Genomic DNA, 19,211 nt, shown 5'->3' with positions numbered 1-19,211 from the left:
AGTGCCAAGAAGCTTTGAAAGAAGTAACTGTTCTTCAACAATTTTTTCAGTGCAGCAGACACACAGGCTTTGTCCACAGAGCATCTAAGTCTAGGCTTACTTATGTTCCCTAAATAAGTGCCCTTTGGGCATGGAGCACAAGAAAATACATATATACCCTGTTCTATTAAGGTGTGACTTTAACATCTACAGTATACAATTGATTGCAATTATTAACAGTAAGGAATATATTGCCCAAGAACAGAATTGGATGCTGAAAGTCACATGCCAACATCTGCAACTTGCTCTTGTGGCTTTCTAGTCACAAAATGCAGGGGTATAGTGTTATCTGGCTTTTCTGTTCAAGACCTCTGAAGGGCTCTAGAAATAACTTTGCCAGTATACAAAAATCTGGCAATTTTATTTCCACCTGCAGAACAAGACTGGAACTGAAACTGCAAACCGCTTGTGAAATACCAGCTAAATTACTTTCCTGAACTCCGGTTTGATAACTCTGAGCACTGTTTACTAAATATTTCACAACCTTTTATATTTGATAACCCTCGTTATAATCCTATAAAATGCTTTATAAACACTTCCTTGGGAGTCAGATGCAAAACTTTGTCCTCTTCAAGCTGCGATGAGGACACTGAGATATTGCCAAATCCGATGTCTTGTCCCAGATGACATACTAAGTGGTACAGCCAGAACCGGGTGTGGTTCCTTAGTTTTAGCTTCTGCAGAATTCCACCTCCCAATAAAGGCGCAATACCCAGGCTGAGGTTCACACCACCTGTGCCGAAGACAGGTAAAGACCATTGGGATTTCCTACGAACTTAGGCTTTCAGAAATGTCTCGGAAAAACTCAGAAGACAGGTTGTGCAGGTGAGCTGTGTAGCCTCAATCTGGTACCACTGGGAATGGTTTGCAAAACATGAAGCTGCAGTAAGGATGTGCCGCAGCTTAGTTGACCTGGCACTCCCCCACCTCCTTCCCTGGCGGCCCGCTGCCAGGTTACTTCTGGCCCTGTGCCCTCACGTGCCTTTTCTGTGTTGAACTTGGAGGGCTGTAAATTCCCACAGCACTCCTGCCCACCAACCCTTCTCCCTCTACCAGTCACCCTCCAAGTTTACCTGACGAGTTTGGGTGTGGTATGGCGGAGGCGGGTCAGCCCTTGAATGCCCAGAGTGGTCTAATCTTTGAACGTGGGCAGCAGCGCCCGAGCCCTGAAAGGGCGCGCCCGACTTGGGGGCGCGGCCGCGCGGCCAGGAGAGTGTCGTGTCCGGACCAGGCCTCAGGGCGGCACTCTGATCCCGTGGCCGGCGCGCTCAGGCGGGCCGCTCAGCGCCGACCTAGGCTGGCCGGGAACGTGTCCCCCGGTGACGCAGGCCGGGTGGGAACGTGGTGCGGCGGCGGCGACGGTACGCGCCTCCGCCGCCTGCGAGCGAAAGCGCGGGGCAACGAGCGGGCAGCAGCGAAGGCGGCGCAAAATCTAGGTCGGCCGACGGGCGCGGGAGACGGGGACGCGGGCGTCGGCGAGAAAGAAGGTCCGGGCCTCGACGCTCAACAAAGAGCGGGGCCGCCTCCTTCAGGTAGCCGGCCTGGGGCCGGACTAGCAGGATGGCCGGGTCGGACGGTTCGCGGGCGGCTGGGGAGGGGGAAGGGCCGCGGCCGAACGGGGCTGCGGGGCGCCAGAGACTTTTCAAGGCCCGTGTCTCCCCCGCGGCCCTCCGCGGGGCGGAAGGGAAGGGGGCGGGGGCGCAGGCCGCTTGGGGGCTTCGCCCGCGGCGCCGACTCGCCTTCGCTCTTCCCTCTTGCAGGCGGAGCTGCGGGCAGAGGCTCCATGTTGGGAAGCGGCGCCGCACGTCCTCGTTAGCGGGAATCGGGGCGCCGCGGGCAGAGCCGGCGGGGTCCGGACCTGAGCGACGATGGAGGCCCCGCTGCGGCCCGTCGCGGACATCCTGAGGCGGAACCCGCAGCAGGACTACGAGCTCGTCCAGAGGGTCGGCAGCGGCACCTACGGAGACGTCTATAAGGTGAGGCAGGCCGAGCCCTGGCCTCGAACCGGGCTTTTTTTCCTGTGGTCCGCTGGGGCCGTGAGTAGGGCCATTTTCGGGCGAAGTATGTCGAGAGCGGAGGATGCCTTTATTGAGGCATCTGGAGGTGAAGCGGCCAGGGTCCCGTTCACTCCGTTCAGACCACCCTAGATTCATTGTTTGCTTTAATCGCTACCAACAAGCAGATCTACCACACCTTTGCAGACCACTCTTGCACATTGTGTGTGCGTGGATTTAAGGCTTATTTATGGTATTGAAGGGAGTTTGAATCTACTTATAGAGTTACACTTAAGGATGTTTTAGCATTAGAATCGAAAAATGCTCCACGGAAGGCAGTAGACGGAAAAGAATATTGATATTCAGACGTTTGCGTTTTTTAAAAAAACTGTATTGAAATGGGTGAATTTGACTGAAAAAGTCATTTGAAACCTGTGCCTAAAGTTTCACTCTAAGCAAATTAACAGTAGGTCAAAATGACGCGTGTACAAATATTATCCCATGTAGGAAAATGCTTTTCCCAGCAGAAGTTTGATCATTTGTGTCTGGTTGATGATAAAAAGATGACATAAATGTTGTGATTCTTTTTTCTACTCCAGCAGTTCCTCTATGGGTCTTATAACATTCCCAAACCAAAAGTGAATAAGTGCCGCTGCCTTTTTATTATGCTGTTTTGTGTTATTTGAGACAAATTATTAGGATGTGTTACTTTTAATTTAAGATTAAAAAAAAAATCATAGGGAAGCAAACCCAATTCTCTATATCCACAGAAGTCTTGAAGGATCAGTTGGAAAGAGATTGCGATTTCCTTATGCTTTGTGTTCTCTGTTCCAGAAAGATAGCTTTGATACAACTCTTATGGATATTAAGGGAAATTTATTTTGAGCTTTGCAACAGCTTTGTTTATTGGATTTAATAACGATATAGCTGAAATGGCCTTGTTTCATATGGATGATTAACCAGTAGACTGACTCGTCTGGAGTATGTTGTTTTGCCACAGGTGGTAATATGGAAAGAAAACATCCCTTCTTCCTACTTACTCTGCTTTTAATTTCCTCCTTGTTTATAGTAACAGTTCAGTGTGGTGTTGTGACAGCTCTAGCAGTGTTTGATTGTACTAAGATGAACTGTAATGGATAGGCTTTTTACTGGTTAAACAGATATTTGAGTTTTCTATACTAAGCACTGTATCTAGGTACTGGGCTGTTGTTATATTATAAGCAAGGTTCCAGCAAAGTGGATAATAATCACAGAATCCTCATCTTTGTGTAGAATTAGAGGTAGTTAACTCTTAATTGTTTATTACCCATGCATTGGCCATTTTGTGGAATGATCTTTTAAAAAATGACATTTCTGTTTGCCTTCTCAGTCCCAATTTTTAGTCATCATTGTGTTATGACTCACTCTGTATCACACCAAGTCAATTCAGCTCATGTTAATAATAGTAAAAATTCCAGTTCTTGTATTTTTTCTCATCTACTATGTCAAGAAAATTTTAATGGAATGTCTTCCCCACAAAGATCCCTTCCACCTTTTTTCTTTATTGATATGGGAACTAAAACAATTAGCTGGAGCAGGATTTTATTCCTGCCAGGAAAAGCAAAGGGTTATGTTAAAGGGCCAGCTAATACCTGCCTTTCATCCTCGTGTCTCCTTGCCCTACATCTCTCTTTTACAGCTTCCAGACAGAAAAGATGGAAGAATGAATATTTACCACTCCCCACCCTACCCCCACACATGCTCCCCTACCCTCACACTCATGCCCCCTCACACTTGAATATATACTCATTCCACACAAGGCCAGCCTCCAATTTCTAAACATCTTCAGGATATTTGTGGTGCCTTGTCTTATGTTTTTCTTTGTTCTGATTACGTGGAATCACCTCCTAGCCCCATTTCCACCTGGTGCTATCATACTTGTCCATGAAAGCCTTACTCAAACGCTCCTCCAGGAAGCTCCAGCCCCTCCCCCCTTTACCTTTCCAACCTCATCTCCGACTACTCTCTTCCCTCCCTTATTCTGCTCTAGCCACACTGGCCTGCTCACTCTTCCTTAAACATAACACGTGTCTGTCCACCTTTGGGCCTTTGTTCTTGCTAGTCCCTCTGTTCAGAATGTCTTTACTCAGACAGCCACGTGGCTTGCTTTCTTCCCTATTTGCTTTTATACCCTTCCCATGTTCTCTTCCAACTTTATTTTTTATTTTTTGCTCTTATCACCATCTAATGTAATATTCTATTTATTTTTTCTTGTTTATTTTCTATCTTAGTCCCTTAAGATACTCCACGAGGGCCAGGATTTTTATGTTTGTTCACTTCTCTGTCTCTAATAGTGCCTAAAACTATGCCCAGCACGAAGTACATGCTTTCTAAAAATTTAATGAATGAATGAATATCAATAAGTCTGTCACCTGGTTTTCTGAGCATATACTTATGACATCACAGCACTAAGTTAGCATTTAATACTCTATATTCCTGTAATTTCTATTATGATAGCCTGCATATATGTTTTTACTGCAAATTTCAATTAGTTGAGTTCTCTGGGAAAAATCTTTCTGGAAAAACTATTTCATAGCATATCCATTATCAGTGATCTAAGTCCTGTAGAAATTTGTCAGCTAACATTTACTCCTTAATATGCATAAGAACAAGTAACGTTGAAATTGTAGTGCTGAAGTTTTTTTTTCTTTTTTCAGGGTTATCGGAGTCATTTTGCTATTTATTACTGTGTTTTTGATGAACTGAAAATCCAAGGAAGTTTTAGAAGTATTAATTGGTGACATAAGCTAGTAAATAATCACAGTGAAAAAAATGCAGGTAAATTAGTTAGAGAGATCTTGTCAAACACTAACATAAATGATCCCAATACATTAGTTTTTATTATTTTATCTTAAAAGTAACACATGTTTATGGAAAGTAATTCAAACAGTAAAGTAAGGTGCAAAGTGAAGAATAAGAATCCCATTTCTACTTTCTTCTCCCGTTCCTATTTCCCTGATTAACCACTGTTAGTTACGTATATATCTTTCCAGAAATTTTCGGTGGGCACTCAAACATACATATCATTTGATATCTACCTGAGAAGACTGTATTGTACTCTTCTGAGCAGATATGTGCTAGGACTTCTCTCTCTACCTCGTAGTCACTATTCTAGGCAGATATTATCCCCACTTTTTTACACCTGGAGTGTCTTAAAAAGCAAGAGCTTCAAAAGGTCTACAGCTTTGAGATTGTGAATTATTTTTATGTTCTTCAAAACCACAGATCCTTTTTGAAGCTTGTGTCTTTTCTTAGAATTCCCAAAAGGGGACAGAGTTCAACCTTCAACTAGCTGTTCCCCAATTGAAAGAAGAAGAGGAATGTAAGATTCTTTTAGATAAATTATTGACGGCAACAGCAGGAAATGATGGAAGGGAAAGAAACTTAAAAGAGAAAATGAATGTGGTAGAAGATGGATGAAGAATTAAATTTCAGCTGGGCAGATTTTATTTGTAATTACTGTGAATTTTAAAATCAGCTAATAGGAAAGGGGAAGTCTGGAGATTTAGTATCTCTGTTACCTTCTGTTCCACTAGGATCTGGTATTGGTATAATCACAAAAATTCTAAAACCAATGTGTTTCCAAAAAAGTCTTTTATAAAATTGGGATCCTGATGTATCTTTTTTTCCCCACTTGATTAAAATCACCAGCATTTTCTCTGGTCATTAAATATTATCAAAAATACAATTTTTAAAGAGTCCACTGAATGAACTTTGATTTAGTTAATCATTCTAAGTTTCATGTTTATTTCCAATTTTTAAAATTGTTTTGCAATTATATATAATGCTATGATTTTTGTAGAAATCTTTGTCATGTAGTCTCATCTCTTCTTTGCAGTCCTGTAGGTGCTGGATAACTGGGTCTGCTGTAGTGAGTCTCTACTCCCGTAGGATCTGTGTCCTCTACCTTCTCTATTTCCAAGCCTAGAGTCACAATTCTAGAATGGCTTTAGGCACTTTGAAGTATATCCTAGGATTCCATTGTATAGAGACAAAGGTTGATACAGCATAGCACTTCTGTAAGAATTCATTCCTTCAAAAAATATTTATTGAGTGCTCTCTGTGTATTAGGGTATGAGGTTGCAAACATGAGAAAGAGAAAGTACACTGTATTAATAAGGAACATATAATTTAGTCAGGACAAGACATAGTAAACAGTCATAATTTGGTAAGTGCCATAGAACAGAAGCTACATGGAATCAAAGAGGAAGAAATGCCCAGGACTGTCTCTGTTGGGGATGGGGAAAGGGAGGAGAGGAGAGGAACTATGACATGGACTGGGGTGATGCACAGAGTAGATGACTTTAAAAGAATACATGGTAGTTTCCAGGTGGACAGGATGGGGGAAGATATTCCAGGCAATGGGAATAATATGTGCAAATATATGGAGACAGAAACCATAATGAGTTTGAGGGATCTGCATTTAAATTCTAGGTTGGTATGACCGAAGCCTGGAGAGATGCCATAGATAGAGAACAGAGGCTATTTTCTGGCAGGAAAGATACAAATAATGGACCTTGTATGTCATGTCAAAGTATTTTAACTTTGTGCTCTAGCCTGAAGAAACACTTTAAGGTAGAATCTCTGGTGGTGTAGAGGATGGATTGGGTAAAGTGGCTGCAAGTATAGAGAGACCAGTTACTGAATAATCCAGATAAGAATTTATACAAACCCAGATTTAGGTGCGAGTACAGGAGATGAAGGGGCGGGTTTGAGTCATATTTAGGAGATGATCAAAACTACTTGGTGTTGATGGATAAAAACAGGTAATTGATGGCATTTTTAATTTCTTGCTTGGGTGACTGTATTGGTGCCATCAACAAAGCTAGGAAATGCTATATTTATGGGGTTTAGATCTTGTGTTTGGATTTGGACATGAGGTTTTGCATAGGTGGATATGTCTGATAGGTAGTAGAAAATGCAACTTTGGCCTTGAGAGTTCTGGACTGAGGATACAGGTTTGGGAGTCATCATCACTTTCTGAGGTGTAACTAAAGTATAGGTGAGGTCACCCAGGGAGAGTTTGAAGGAGAGTTGAGGAAGGGCTGTAGTCTCAGGGGGCTGACATAAGAAAATAATATATTGAAGATATCTGAGAAGAAACTGAGAGGTATGAGGAAGTGCTTTTCACAGAAACCAAGAGTTCAAAGAGTCATCTATTATCTCCTGCCTCCGTTCTTATTCCCGTCCCCTCTAACTGCAATGAGAAAAATGGATTGATCTCCCCAAAATGTAAATCTGAGGTTTTGTGTCACTTCTTCTGTATTCCCCTTATCCATAGAAAAAAGTTTTTAGAATAACATGACTTATAAGGCCCTGCCTATCCTGACACTCACCATACTGAACTTATTTCATTTCCTTATATGCACTCTACTTTGTCTTTCAGGTTTTGGCAGATACTATTTTCTTTTCCTAGAACAACCTTCCTCTTTTTCCCCTTTATCTATCTATCAACTGTTCTTCAGGTATCTGTTTAAACATTGCATTTTTAGGGAACCCTTTTCTGCCCCTTAGATCATATCTATCATGTTTATCTGCTGTATGTTTTCATAGTTCTTTATACTATGTCATGATGCTCATTACTCATTATTGTTGCTTTTCAGCCTTCCTGCTAGACTCAGTAATGAAAACAGGGACCTTGTGTTTACCACTGAATCACCTAGGCTAGCCTAGTGCCTAGCACGTAGTATGTGCTCAGTAAATGTGTTAAAGGAGTGAGCAATATAGTGTCATGTAAGTAAGAAATAGAAAGGGTTCATTAAGATCATAACAGTTGTGTGAATGGTGAGGAAATAGAAGGAATACAGATTTCCTTGAAGCAGCTTAGCTCTAAAGGGAACAAGAAGTAAGGCACACAAAATGTTTCTTCCCTGTTTCTGTTTTCTTCCCTTGAGACTGAGTGATTACAGCATTCAGTTATCATTCTTTAAGTTTGTCTTATTACTCAAGTGACCAAAGAGGGTTGCTGAGTTTAGAGAAAGAATTCAAGGAATTCCTTAGAGAAGGAAATGAAGAGAAAGAATTTGAGAAAAGTTGAGAATTTATAAATGAGATAAAAGGATGGGATTGACTGGGTAGGGAATAAATGCAAGTTCCTCTCCCTTTCCTTTCCTACCTTCCGTCTTCCCTTCTCTTTCCCTTTTCTTATATCTAAAGTGGAGCCTCTTTTATTGATTTCTAGCCCCAGTCATTCCCTCCTAACCATGGTTGAGGGACATTGATGAATGGGGAGCTGGGATGGAGAACTGGGTTGACAGTATACAAAAGATTATTCAACAGTCAGTAGATACTTACAGAAGGCCTCGTGTGTGCCAGGCACTGTTCTGGGTCCTTGGGATACAAGTGGACAAAGTAGAGAAAGATTCCTACCCTTGTGAAACTTAAATTATCATTGGGGGGTGGGGGTGGGGGAGAAAGACAATAAGCAATAAATAAGTTGTGTAATATGTTAGAAGGCAATTAAAGATACGGAAAAAAGAAAGTCGGTCAGGTTAAGGGGAGATCAGGAATGCCAGAGTGGGATGAGAGAGGCAAGTTGGGGGATTATATAAGGATAGTCAAGTTAGGCCTCAATGAAAAGGTTAGATTTGAACAAAGACTTGAAGGAGTTGAGTTAGCCACGTGGATATCTGGGTCATCACACAAAGTCTTAAATTTCTCTCTATCTTATTGAGTCACCTGAGTCTGTCTCTACATACAGCCAAATTGTAAACTTATGGCAGGAATTAGAGCTAAGACATAAACGTTGCCATCATCACATCTCATTGACTGGTGCGGGACCACAGGTCATTGTGATTTTTAATTAAATTAGGTTCAGCAATTGGGTGTAGGTTACCAATTCCGCTGTCATTTTTTAAGCATGGTTTTGTAAGCAGTGGATAGGTAGCTGCTTCTACTATGTCTCTCTCCACCAGTGTTCTCTAATCTTCGAATGTTAAGGCTCTCGAGGTGCCTAATGGCCCCAGATCTGAAGGTGATACAGAATGGGTGTATAGGGTGCTTGTTATTTCTCTAACATTTGATATCAAAACATCACCCACTGTTTTATTTTTTGATAAGAGAATTTATCAAAATTTAACTCTTTAACTGTGAATATACCATTTTTCTGTGTCCTGATACTCTGACATTATGAGAGACTATTTACTTTCATGTTATGGTGGAAGAGAACGAATAACTTGGAAAAACAGATTAACAGCAGAAAATAAAAAAGATTTTGGTTTAAAATCTTATTTGAAGATTCATTATTAAGTTAGCAGATACCTTATTGAAGGTTTTTTCATTAGAGATTATGTTAAATATTATATAAGGTTATTGTGAGAATAAAATGTTTTATTAGGATGACGTGTTACTATGTATGTTTACTGTTTTATAAGTCATCTGGTTAAAATCTTATTTTTCTTACTGTTCATAAGTAGGCTAATTTTGTGACTGCCTGGTGGGGGGAGCATAATTCTGAAGGTGGATGTGAAGCTCTGGACCATGACTGGGGACAAATTGTTTTATTTTAAAACTCATTTCTTCTATTATAGGAATGTTTTGAAAACTATAAAAGAAGTTTTTGAAGTATTTCCAGCTTAGTGAAGATAGACATAAAACAGTCCTATCACTAGTGCCGGTGGTATAGTAGTTGAGAGCTCAGCTGCTAACCAAAAGGTCAGCAGTTCAAATCCACCAGCCGCTCTTTGGAAACCCTGTGGGACAGTTCTACTGTGTCCTGTGTAGGATTGCTATTAGTCAAAACCGACTCAATGGCACCTAACAACAACAAAATCACTAGTGCGGATATATACATTCTAGTTCTAAATTGAGTTGTGGATAGTCCCAACCTTGGGCTTATAAGTGCATCTAGTATTCTGGTTCTTTTTTACTGTATTTACGTAGGTTCAGCATTTTCACTTTAACCATCATAACCAGTGTTTTTGATGAAGACAAATGACATAGAGTGTAGACTGACTTAGGGTTTTTGTTTGTTTTTTAGTTTTGCTTTCAAAATTTAAAAAGGTTTCACTACTAAACTTTAAATTGTGGTTTCAGACCAGATACACAGGAAGAGAAACATGAAGCCTATTAACAAGTGGTACTTGTGTTTTTAGGACTTCCTTGTCAATTTGAGAACTGAGTCCAAGATCAAATAAGTTGAAGCAGGTACTTCTACTTTGGTGGTACTGGACTACTTTGAGTATTTGTCTATTTTATAGTGTTATTAGAAGGCTGTTACCGCTTTCCAGTTATGTGAAATACTATTTAAATTAAAGGGAGTAGATAATGCTCTGAAAAGGGCAGGATGCATTTAGTCCTAATATAATTCTCTTTCTTTTAAATAATCATCTCTGGCTGAGATTTTGAGAAGATGATGTGGTAAGCTGGGCTGATAGCCAGGTCTGTCCTTGGAGGTGTTTGGGCCCATGGTGAGTCATATTGGCCCCCACCTTCCAACATTTTTATAAAAATGAAATAGGACTAAAATGACTAAGAGTGACTAATGTTTCTATAGTCCTGTCATAATCAGTATATTATTTGTTTCTCACAATAATCCTATGAAGTAGGTGGGACAGATGATATTATCATCTCCGTTTTACTCAAGAATAAACTTTTTTCTCAAGATCTTATTGTTAATAGGTGGCATGGTAAGGACTTGAATCCAGATCTTGACTCCACAGTCTGCTTCTTCCAGTATTCCATGCCACCTGAGAACTACATCTTTTAAATTTACCACTATACACACAGTGCTTAACACACTGCCTAGCACGTAGTAAGCAATATACAAATTATGGTCAGAATAGGCTTGGCAGCCTCACCCCTGTGCTGAGTGGTAAGGGATTTTATGGACTGATTTGTATATGTACATAAACTTCAAGTCTCAGCACCATTTTCTGAGGCACTTCCTGGTAATTACGAGGGTCATTACTCTGACCTGTGTGTTTTCCAAGTTGTAGCCCAGGCTTGATTTGCCTTTACTGTAGGGATGACTTTGCTAATAGCCATCTTACAATGCAAATAACTAAAAGCAGAAACATCCTTGCTTTCTGGTTGTTGGACACCTTGCCTGCTGTGCCTTCTATTGCGTGCAAGAACTTTAGATTTATGGTTATTGTCACCTAGATGAACTGAGTCCCTTAGACTAGTTTCTATAACGCCATCATAAATTAAAGAAAATGCTGGTTACTTCTGTTTGCCTTTGTCTTATTGAAGGTGAACAGGACTTCCTGAGAAGGATTGTGACTTCCAACTTTGTCTTGTGAACCACCGTGTTACTTCTCATACATACTCACCTCCCCCTCTTTTTTAGATGCCTTGTGCCGTCTTCTTTCCCCCTTTTAGCCCTTCCTTTTACAAAGTTAGAAATAATGCAGTGCAAGCGTGACTTAATAAATTTTAGAAGATGTAACTTTCAATAAATTATTAATAACTTCTGCATTTTAAGCTTTTTAACTTTTAAAAATTATAATAGAGATTGGAGATGCTTGTGTCTCGTACCAGTTTTCTCCAGATCCTAACATTCTTTCTGCAGTAGCATAGACTCATGGGTAGGACTTGCCCTCCTGTCTTTGCTTCTCCTTTCCTTGTCTCAGCATAGCCTTTTTTTCCTTTTACTTTTAAAATACAGTTTCAGTAATATGTATTCACTTTAGAAAACAATAATATAGGAACAAATGAGAAATTATCTGTATTTCTTTACTGTGAGATAAATATTGCTGCTTCCATGGACGTTGATTATTGATCCAAGTAGAATGAAATTGTTGGTAACTTCAGATTTTCTTCAGTTATCATGATGTTGTTTATGGATCCAGTTGTGAAGATTTTCATTTTCTTCATGTTCGGGCGTAATCTGTGCTGAAGGCTGTACTAGTCTTTGACCTTCATCAGTCGGTGCTTCAAGTTCTCTCAATTTTCCATAAGCAAGGTTGTGTTATCTGCATATTACAGGTTGTTAATGAGTTTTCATGTAGTCTGGTTCCTCAGATTATTTGTTCAGCATATAGATTGAATAAGTGAAAGGATACAACCCTGCCGCACACTTTTTCCAGTTTGAAACCATGCAGTATCCGCTTCTTCTATACAAACAACTGCTTTTGATCCATGTACGGGCTCCACATGAGCACAATTAAGTGTTGTGGAATTTCTTTTCTTCATAATGTTATCCATAATTTGTTATGATCCACACAGTCACTCGCCTTCGCATAGTTGGTAAAGCACAGGTAAACATCTTTCTGGTATTCTCTACTTTCGGCCAGGATCCATCTGACATCAGTAGTGATAGCCCTTGTTACGTGTCTTTTTCTGAATCTGGCTTGAACGTTTGGCAGTTCCCTGTTGATGTCCTGCTGCAGTCGTTTTGAATTATATTCAAAATTTTGCTAGCATGTGATATTAATGATACTGTTTGATAATTTCTACTTTGTGTTTGATGACCTTTTTCTGGAAAGGGCGCAAATATGGATCTCTTCACAAGGAAAAGATTAGTCCAAAGGACTAATGAACCACAGCTACCAAGGCCTCCACCAGACTAAGTCCAGTACAGCTAGATGGTGCCCAGCTACCACCACTGACTGCTCTGACCGGGATCACAGCAGAGGGTCCTGGACAGAGCTGGAGAAGGATGTAGAACCAAATTCTAACACACAAAAAAAGACCAGATTTACTGGCCTGACAGAGACTGGAGAAACCCTGAGAGTATGGCCCCCAGACACCCTTTTAGCCCAGCGGTGAAGTCTCTCCTGAGGTTCACCATTCAGCTGGGGATTGGACAGCCCCATAAAACAGAACGGGACTAATGAGGCACAGAAGTCCAGGGACAAGGACAGGAAGGCTGGTGATAGGGAACCCAAGGTTGAGAGGGGACAGTGTTGACATGTCATGGGATTGTTAACCATTGTCATAGGGCAATATGTATACTGACTGTTTAATGAGAAACTGTTCTGTAAACCTTCATCTAAAGTACAGAAGAAAAAGAATTATCTATGTGAGCTCAAATTGACAACAGCAACTCAAAAGATTTGATGGGAAGCCTAGGGGACAGTGAGTTGAAGATAATGGTGGTGGAATAATTAGGAAAAGGATAGTGAGAATAGCAGCACAACTGGAAGAATGTAATCGATGTCACCGAATTGTACATGTTGAAATTATTGAAATGGTTTATCTTTGGCTATGTATATTTTCACCAAAAAAAAAAAGGTCCTTCAAGGTTGAGAAGGGAGAGTGTTGACGTGTCATGGGGTTGTTAACCAATGTCATAAAACAATATGTGTACTGACTGTTTAATGAGAAAGTATTTGTTCTGTAAACCTTCATCTAAAGTACAATTAAAAACAAATAAAGAGGTCTTTTGCAAAAAAATATATATATATGGATCTCTTCCAGTCACTTAGCGTTGTAGCCGTCCTCTAAATTTCTTGACATAGATAAGTAAGCACTTCCAGCGTTGCCTTCATTTATTGAAGCATCTCAGTTAGTGTTTTGTGGTGAACCTATCAATTTCTGGAGCCTTGTTTGCTGTGAGTGCATTCAGTGAAGCTTAAACTTCTTACTTCAGTACCAGCAGCTCTTGATTATAAGCTACCTCCTAAAATAGTTGAACATCAACCAGTTCTTTTTGATACAGTGATTCGGTATATTCCTTCTATCTTCTTCTTCTTTTTAAATAATTAACTCATAGAATTTTATTGCTGGAAGGGATTTTTAGTGATCATCAAGTCATGGCATCATAGAATTTCAGTGTGGGCAGTGACCTTGAAGACTGTCTAGATCAGCTTATCATCTTGGACTTGAATTTCCTCCAGGGGTGGCAAACTAGAAGACCAGGTAGGTATTATACATTTGCAAGGGTAGCAGTAGAGAGTGGTGGGGTCTGAGGCAAACTGGAGAGAGCATGGCAGTGCCTAAAGTCATTCAAATTCAATTTAAAAAGCAAACATTGTGAAAAACCAATAAATTAATACCTATGGGCTTGATCCAGTCCTTGGTCCATCAGATGATAGCAATCTCTTTTCTATAATGCCCTTCCCAAGTATTTAGCCACTGTAACAGATATTCTTGAGTTTCCAACTCATATTCCATCACTCTTACTAGTTCAACGTGTGCCAGCCTGACTTATAACTGCCAGCACAACATTTCTTTGTCTACAGACTTTCTTGAACTGATGGACATTTGTGTATAAATACCCAAGTTCCGTCAGCCTTCTTTGGGGAGTAACTGAGATGCATATTTTATACTGGCCCCCAGAATTCCACAGTGGGATTCCTTCCATGTTCTTTTGATGCTTCCTGTATCATTCCATTTTTTGCCCATATTATTCTTCAGTAATGCAACTCAAGGTTTGAATTTTCTCTTCAGTTCTTTCAGCTTGAGAAATGCTAGTCGTGTGCTTGCCTTTCGGTTTTCTAACTCCAGGTCTTTGCAGATTTCATCGTAATACTTAACCTTGTTGTCTTGAACTGCCCCTTGAAATCTTCCAGCTCTTCTACTTCATCATCCTTCTGTATGCTTTAGCTACTCCGCGCTTAAGAGCAAGTTTCAGAGTCTCTAATCCATGTTGGTCTTTCCCTTCTTTTCTGTCTTTTTAATGACCTTTCAGTTTCTTCATGTATGATGTCCTTCATGTCTTTCCACAACTCTTCTGATCATCAGTCATTAATGTCCTAGAGATGGTCTTTCAATTCAGGAGAGATGTATTCAAGTTCCTAATTTGGCTCTCGTGGACTTGCTTTGATAGTCTTCAGCTTCAACTGAACTTGTATGTGAGCAGTTGATGGCCCGTTCTGCAGTCAGCCACATGCTTTTCCTTGACTGATGATATTGAGGTTTTCCGTCATCTCTTTCCCTAGATGTAGTCAGTTTGATTTCGGTATAATCCATCTGGTGAAGTCCATTGTATAGTCATCAGTTGTGTTGTTGAAAAAAAGTATTTCCTATGAATAAGTCGCTGGTCTTGCAGAATCCTACTACACAATCTCCAACATCATTTCTGTCACCAAGGCCGTGTTTTCCAACTACTGATCCGTCTTTGTTTCCAACTTTTGCATTCCAGTCTCTAGTAATTATCAATGCATCTTGATTGCACATTTGATCGATTTCTTTGTCTTTAATATTCGTTAATATGTAAATTTGAATAATTGTCGTATCAACTGGTCTTCCTTGTAGACATATGGATGTTAACCTATCACTGACAGTATTGTCCTTCAGGATATATCTCAAAATATTCTTTTTAATGATGAATGCAACAACCATTCCTCTTCAGTGTGTCTTTTCTGCCATGGTAGACCACATGATGGTCAGATTCAAAATGGCCAGTGCCAGTCCATTTAGCTCAGTGCCTAGGATATCGATCTTCAAGTGTTCCATTTCATTTTTGACAACTTCCAGTTTTCCTTGGTTCATATTTTGTACACTCCACATTTTGATTATTAATGGATATTTGCAGCTGTTACTTCTCATTTTGAGTCCCACATTAACAAACGGAGGTCCTGAAGGCTTTACTCCATCTTCCTCATTAAGGTCTACTCTACTTTGAGAAGGTAGCTTTTGAGTGCCTGCAACCTGAGGGGTTCATCTTCCAGCACTTTATCGGACAGTGTTTTGTTGTCATCCATAAGATTTTCATTGGCTGATATTTGGAAGTAGATTGCCAGGCCTGTCTTCCTAATCTGTGTTAGTCTGGAAGCTCTGCTGAAACCTGCTCACTATGGGTGACCCTACTGGTATTTTAAATACTAGTGATGTAGCTTCCAGCATCTTGTTGTTGTTAGGTGCCGTTGAGTCTGTTCGACTCCTCGTATCCCTATAGGACAGAGTAGAACTCCCCCATAGGGTTTCCAAGGCTTGGCTGGTGGATTTGAACTGCTGACCTTTTGGTTAGCAGTGGAGCTCTTAACCACTATACCACCAGGGTTCCTCCAGCATTTTATGTTCCCTTAATCCAAGGTAAGTTTACTCTCTGGAACTGCCCATGTTTTCTCCTATCTTTACACCTTTACCTGGAACTCTTTCACAATCCCTTCCCCCTACTCATCCCAGGAAATTCTTCCATCAAGTCACAGCTTAGATTTACTTTTCCCTCTAGAAGTTTTCTCCAGTTCTCCCAGATCGGGCGCGGAAACTTGTTGTCTTTTATCTGACCGTTTTGATTGCCAGTGCTTTTAGATGACTGTCATTACTTGCCAGTCTCATTTCCTCCCCCACCCCAGCTTAAAAAAAAATCTCTTCTAACTTCATAGCTACAGAGATGTACTATGCATTGAGTCACACCTTTGTTTTTTTAATTTGTATGTAAAGTGTTTAGACATAAGACTTCTCCTTTGTAAATTATTTTTAATCAAATAAAAGTTGACATTTTTGTTCACGGTTTATAAAATTGGCACCTATAATATATAGTATTGTTGAAATAGAAATGGTTTCATTAAAAAGATCAGCATCTTTAATTTTTTTTCTTGGTGCAGGTAGAGATCGGAGGCTAACTTTTTACTATGAATTAAAAATCTGAAGCAGGAGGGTTTCAGTTAAAAGAATTCTCTGGTAGTAAATTGGAAATATCAACTAAGGGATGAAAGGGAAATGCATTTACACTGAGAATAGAAACTTAATTACCTGGAAAAGTTTTTCTATGGATTTTATGGTGACATTGATTCCATTTGTTATGAGTTTATCTTCTTCCACCTAGTAAATTCAATTCTTGATTAATAAGAATTAAATAAGAGCTGTACTGTGTTAATATATTTTATTAGACTTCTAGGTGCTTAGTGTTAAGTATGATATTAGTTTATACCAATGATCTACTGAAATGAATGGGAATCAAATCTATTTAGATCCTTTTTGTAGAGGTGCTGTGCATGGTACCTCTGTTAGTTCCTTGTGTAAACAATGCAAGATCTTCAGATTTTTGTGTGTTAATGTTAAAAACAAAAAGGCTTGAGCATATCACAGTTAACTTGTTGGAGAGAAATGATGAATTTCAAAAACCCAGTATTATGTATGAGTCCTTTGAATTACAGTGTGAAATTGCATAGTTAAATTTCTAAAAGATCTCTTTAGTAAATTGAATCTGTAAAGTCTCTGTTTAGAAGATCTATTTCTGAAAGCCTCTTTGCCTTTCATTATAAAAGAGCCTGGTACTGCTTTCTGTCTTAAAAATCCAGCTGGAAGATTACCGAGTACAAACAGTTACCCGTCGGTTCTTCATTAGGAGAGAACAGAAATATGGCTTTAAAATGGAGACTGACATTTAATTATTTATCTTATCAGTGGGAGTTATAATTTATATTAGTTTATTTTTTGTTTCTATACTACATACAGTAGTCTTTGGCTTCTGCATGGTACAGCTGAATTTTAAAATACCATCTTTATCTTATATATTTCTGTGGTGGTTATTCAAATCCTCTTAAGATCTGTTTCTTTCCAAGCTCCTCAGAATCTCTAAAAAAAAAAAAAAAGTCAAAGTGTCCCTGTCTCTTTGTTTTGGTTCTATTAAATTGAAATAAAAATGAATGTACTTAAGTGAAAAATGAGAACATTCAAAACTGTACATTGTCAGTTTCATAGTATTTCCTAGTTGTAGTTATTCTTATTTTTGAAATAAAGATAGTAATAAGTTTCCTACAATCATATTTAACCATTTAACAAATTTATAGAGCATTTACTACATCTCGTATGTGGCCCAGTCCTCCAAAGAATCATGTCCAGAACTTAGAAGATACCACACTTAATTCAGCCTTGGAATATCAGGCAAGACTTCATAGAGTAGATGATATCTAAACTAAATCCTGAAGGACAAGTCTGAGTTAACCAGGCTAAAGGGGCTGGAGGGCGGGAGAGAAGAATGTACCAGAATGAGGGAAATGTTTTCAAACTAGAGACAGAGTCACTTGCTTCTGACTAATCTGACCAGAATTAATCGTTCCAAACTCTCAGAAGAGCATTTTAGATCTTTTTACACTGTTGGCACTTGTTTGATATTCTGTGCTTGGGAAGTATAGTCATATTTTTGTTTGGTTTCTGGTGAATTGCTTAATGGTTCAGAGTGCACTACCTTAATGCCTGCACTGCTTGAAAAACTGGAATATTGAATAACTTAAAGATATTTTGTTGTTGGAGATGTGTCAGCATCTATCAATGTCACATAAGTTAAGCAACAATGCTGAATTTTAGAACCTTGAATGGTTGTGAATATATCTTCATAATTTTGAATGTAATGAGATTTTTCTTTTTAAAAGTATTAAGGAAGTATTTTTAACGTGTCACTAATAATGAATATACACATGTATTTTTTGTGCTGTGTCCCTTATACTTAAATCTTTCTTCCCAATATGAAAACTTCTACTCTATGTCCATAGATTTTTTTCTCCTTTCTATAGGATTCCAGTGAAATTTTCAAAGTTATCACTTTGGGGTCTGGGGAAAAAAGGAATACCAAGAAATGTGCTGACATTTAGGGATAGAAGTGGATGTATTTGATAGATTATGGTATAGGAGGGTTGAAAGAAAAATTAGTTGAGTCTTGCTATTTGATCTTTATCCCAATCCCACAGGATGTATTTTAAACATATTAGAAGTCTGCTAACTTTTATTTGGCAACTTTTTTCCAGCATACTTAATAGTATTTTTCCTTGGATCAAATTCATCTGTAAAATTATTTCAGACTTTTAATTTGTAATAATTCACATTCTTTTACATTGAATATTACCATAGAGAATAACTGTTAGTGAAAAAGACAATTTGTGTATTACTTTGTTAATCTATTTTCAACAAAAGTCACTACTGAAATCTGTTAAATATTAAGCAATTAATACTTTTCCCTAGAACCTGTTCCATTTAAAGAAAGGGGAAAAGTGACATTGAGATGAGAGAGTTCTCATATACTGAAAGAAGCAGTGAAACCTTGACATTAGAATTCAGTTCCTGGTTTCTAACTCTTGCTCTTGCCCCTGCCAGCAGGGTGGACTCGGGCAAGTCATTTAACTTTACTGAGCCTTAGTCTTTTTGTGTTTAAATAAATACAATTAAATAACACGTATAAAAGTTCCTGCGGAAGATGGCGCTCTAGGCAGAAACACCACGCCGTCCCTCCACAACAAAGATCCGAAAAACTAAGCCAAACAGAGAATCAACAATCCTGAAACCCTAGAACATCAAATGAAGAGATAAAGA

The 19,211-nt window shown here is 39.3% G+C and overlaps 1 protein-coding gene across 4 annotated transcripts in view; it reads left to right on the top strand.

Moving 5' to 3' along the window:
• The first annotated feature begins 1,448 nt into the window (after positions 1–1,448).
• Positions 1,449–19,211, top strand: part of MAP4K5 (mitogen-activated protein kinase kinase kinase kinase 5) — a 123,493-nt gene continuing 105,730 nt past the window's right edge. For all 4 annotated transcript variants that reach the window (XM_004370847.2, XM_023726163.1, XM_023726162.1 and 1 more), the window contains exons 1-2: positions 1,449–1,571; positions 1,800–2,015. In XM_004370847.2, the coding sequence (XP_004370904.1) occupies positions 1,908–2,015 (108 nt within the window). In that variant the 5' untranslated portion in view covers positions 1,449–1,571; positions 1,800–1,907. The remainder of the gene's footprint in view (positions 1,572–1,799; positions 2,016–19,211) is intronic.

This window comes from Trichechus manatus, unplaced genomic scaffold (genome assembly GCF_000243295.1).
Source record: "Trichechus manatus latirostris isolate Lorelei unplaced genomic scaffold, TriManLat1.0 scaffold00010, whole genome shotgun sequence".
Taxonomy (NCBI): domain Eukaryota; kingdom Metazoa; phylum Chordata; class Mammalia; order Sirenia; family Trichechidae; genus Trichechus; species Trichechus manatus.
This window is presented reverse-complemented; position numbering and strand designations above follow the sequence as displayed.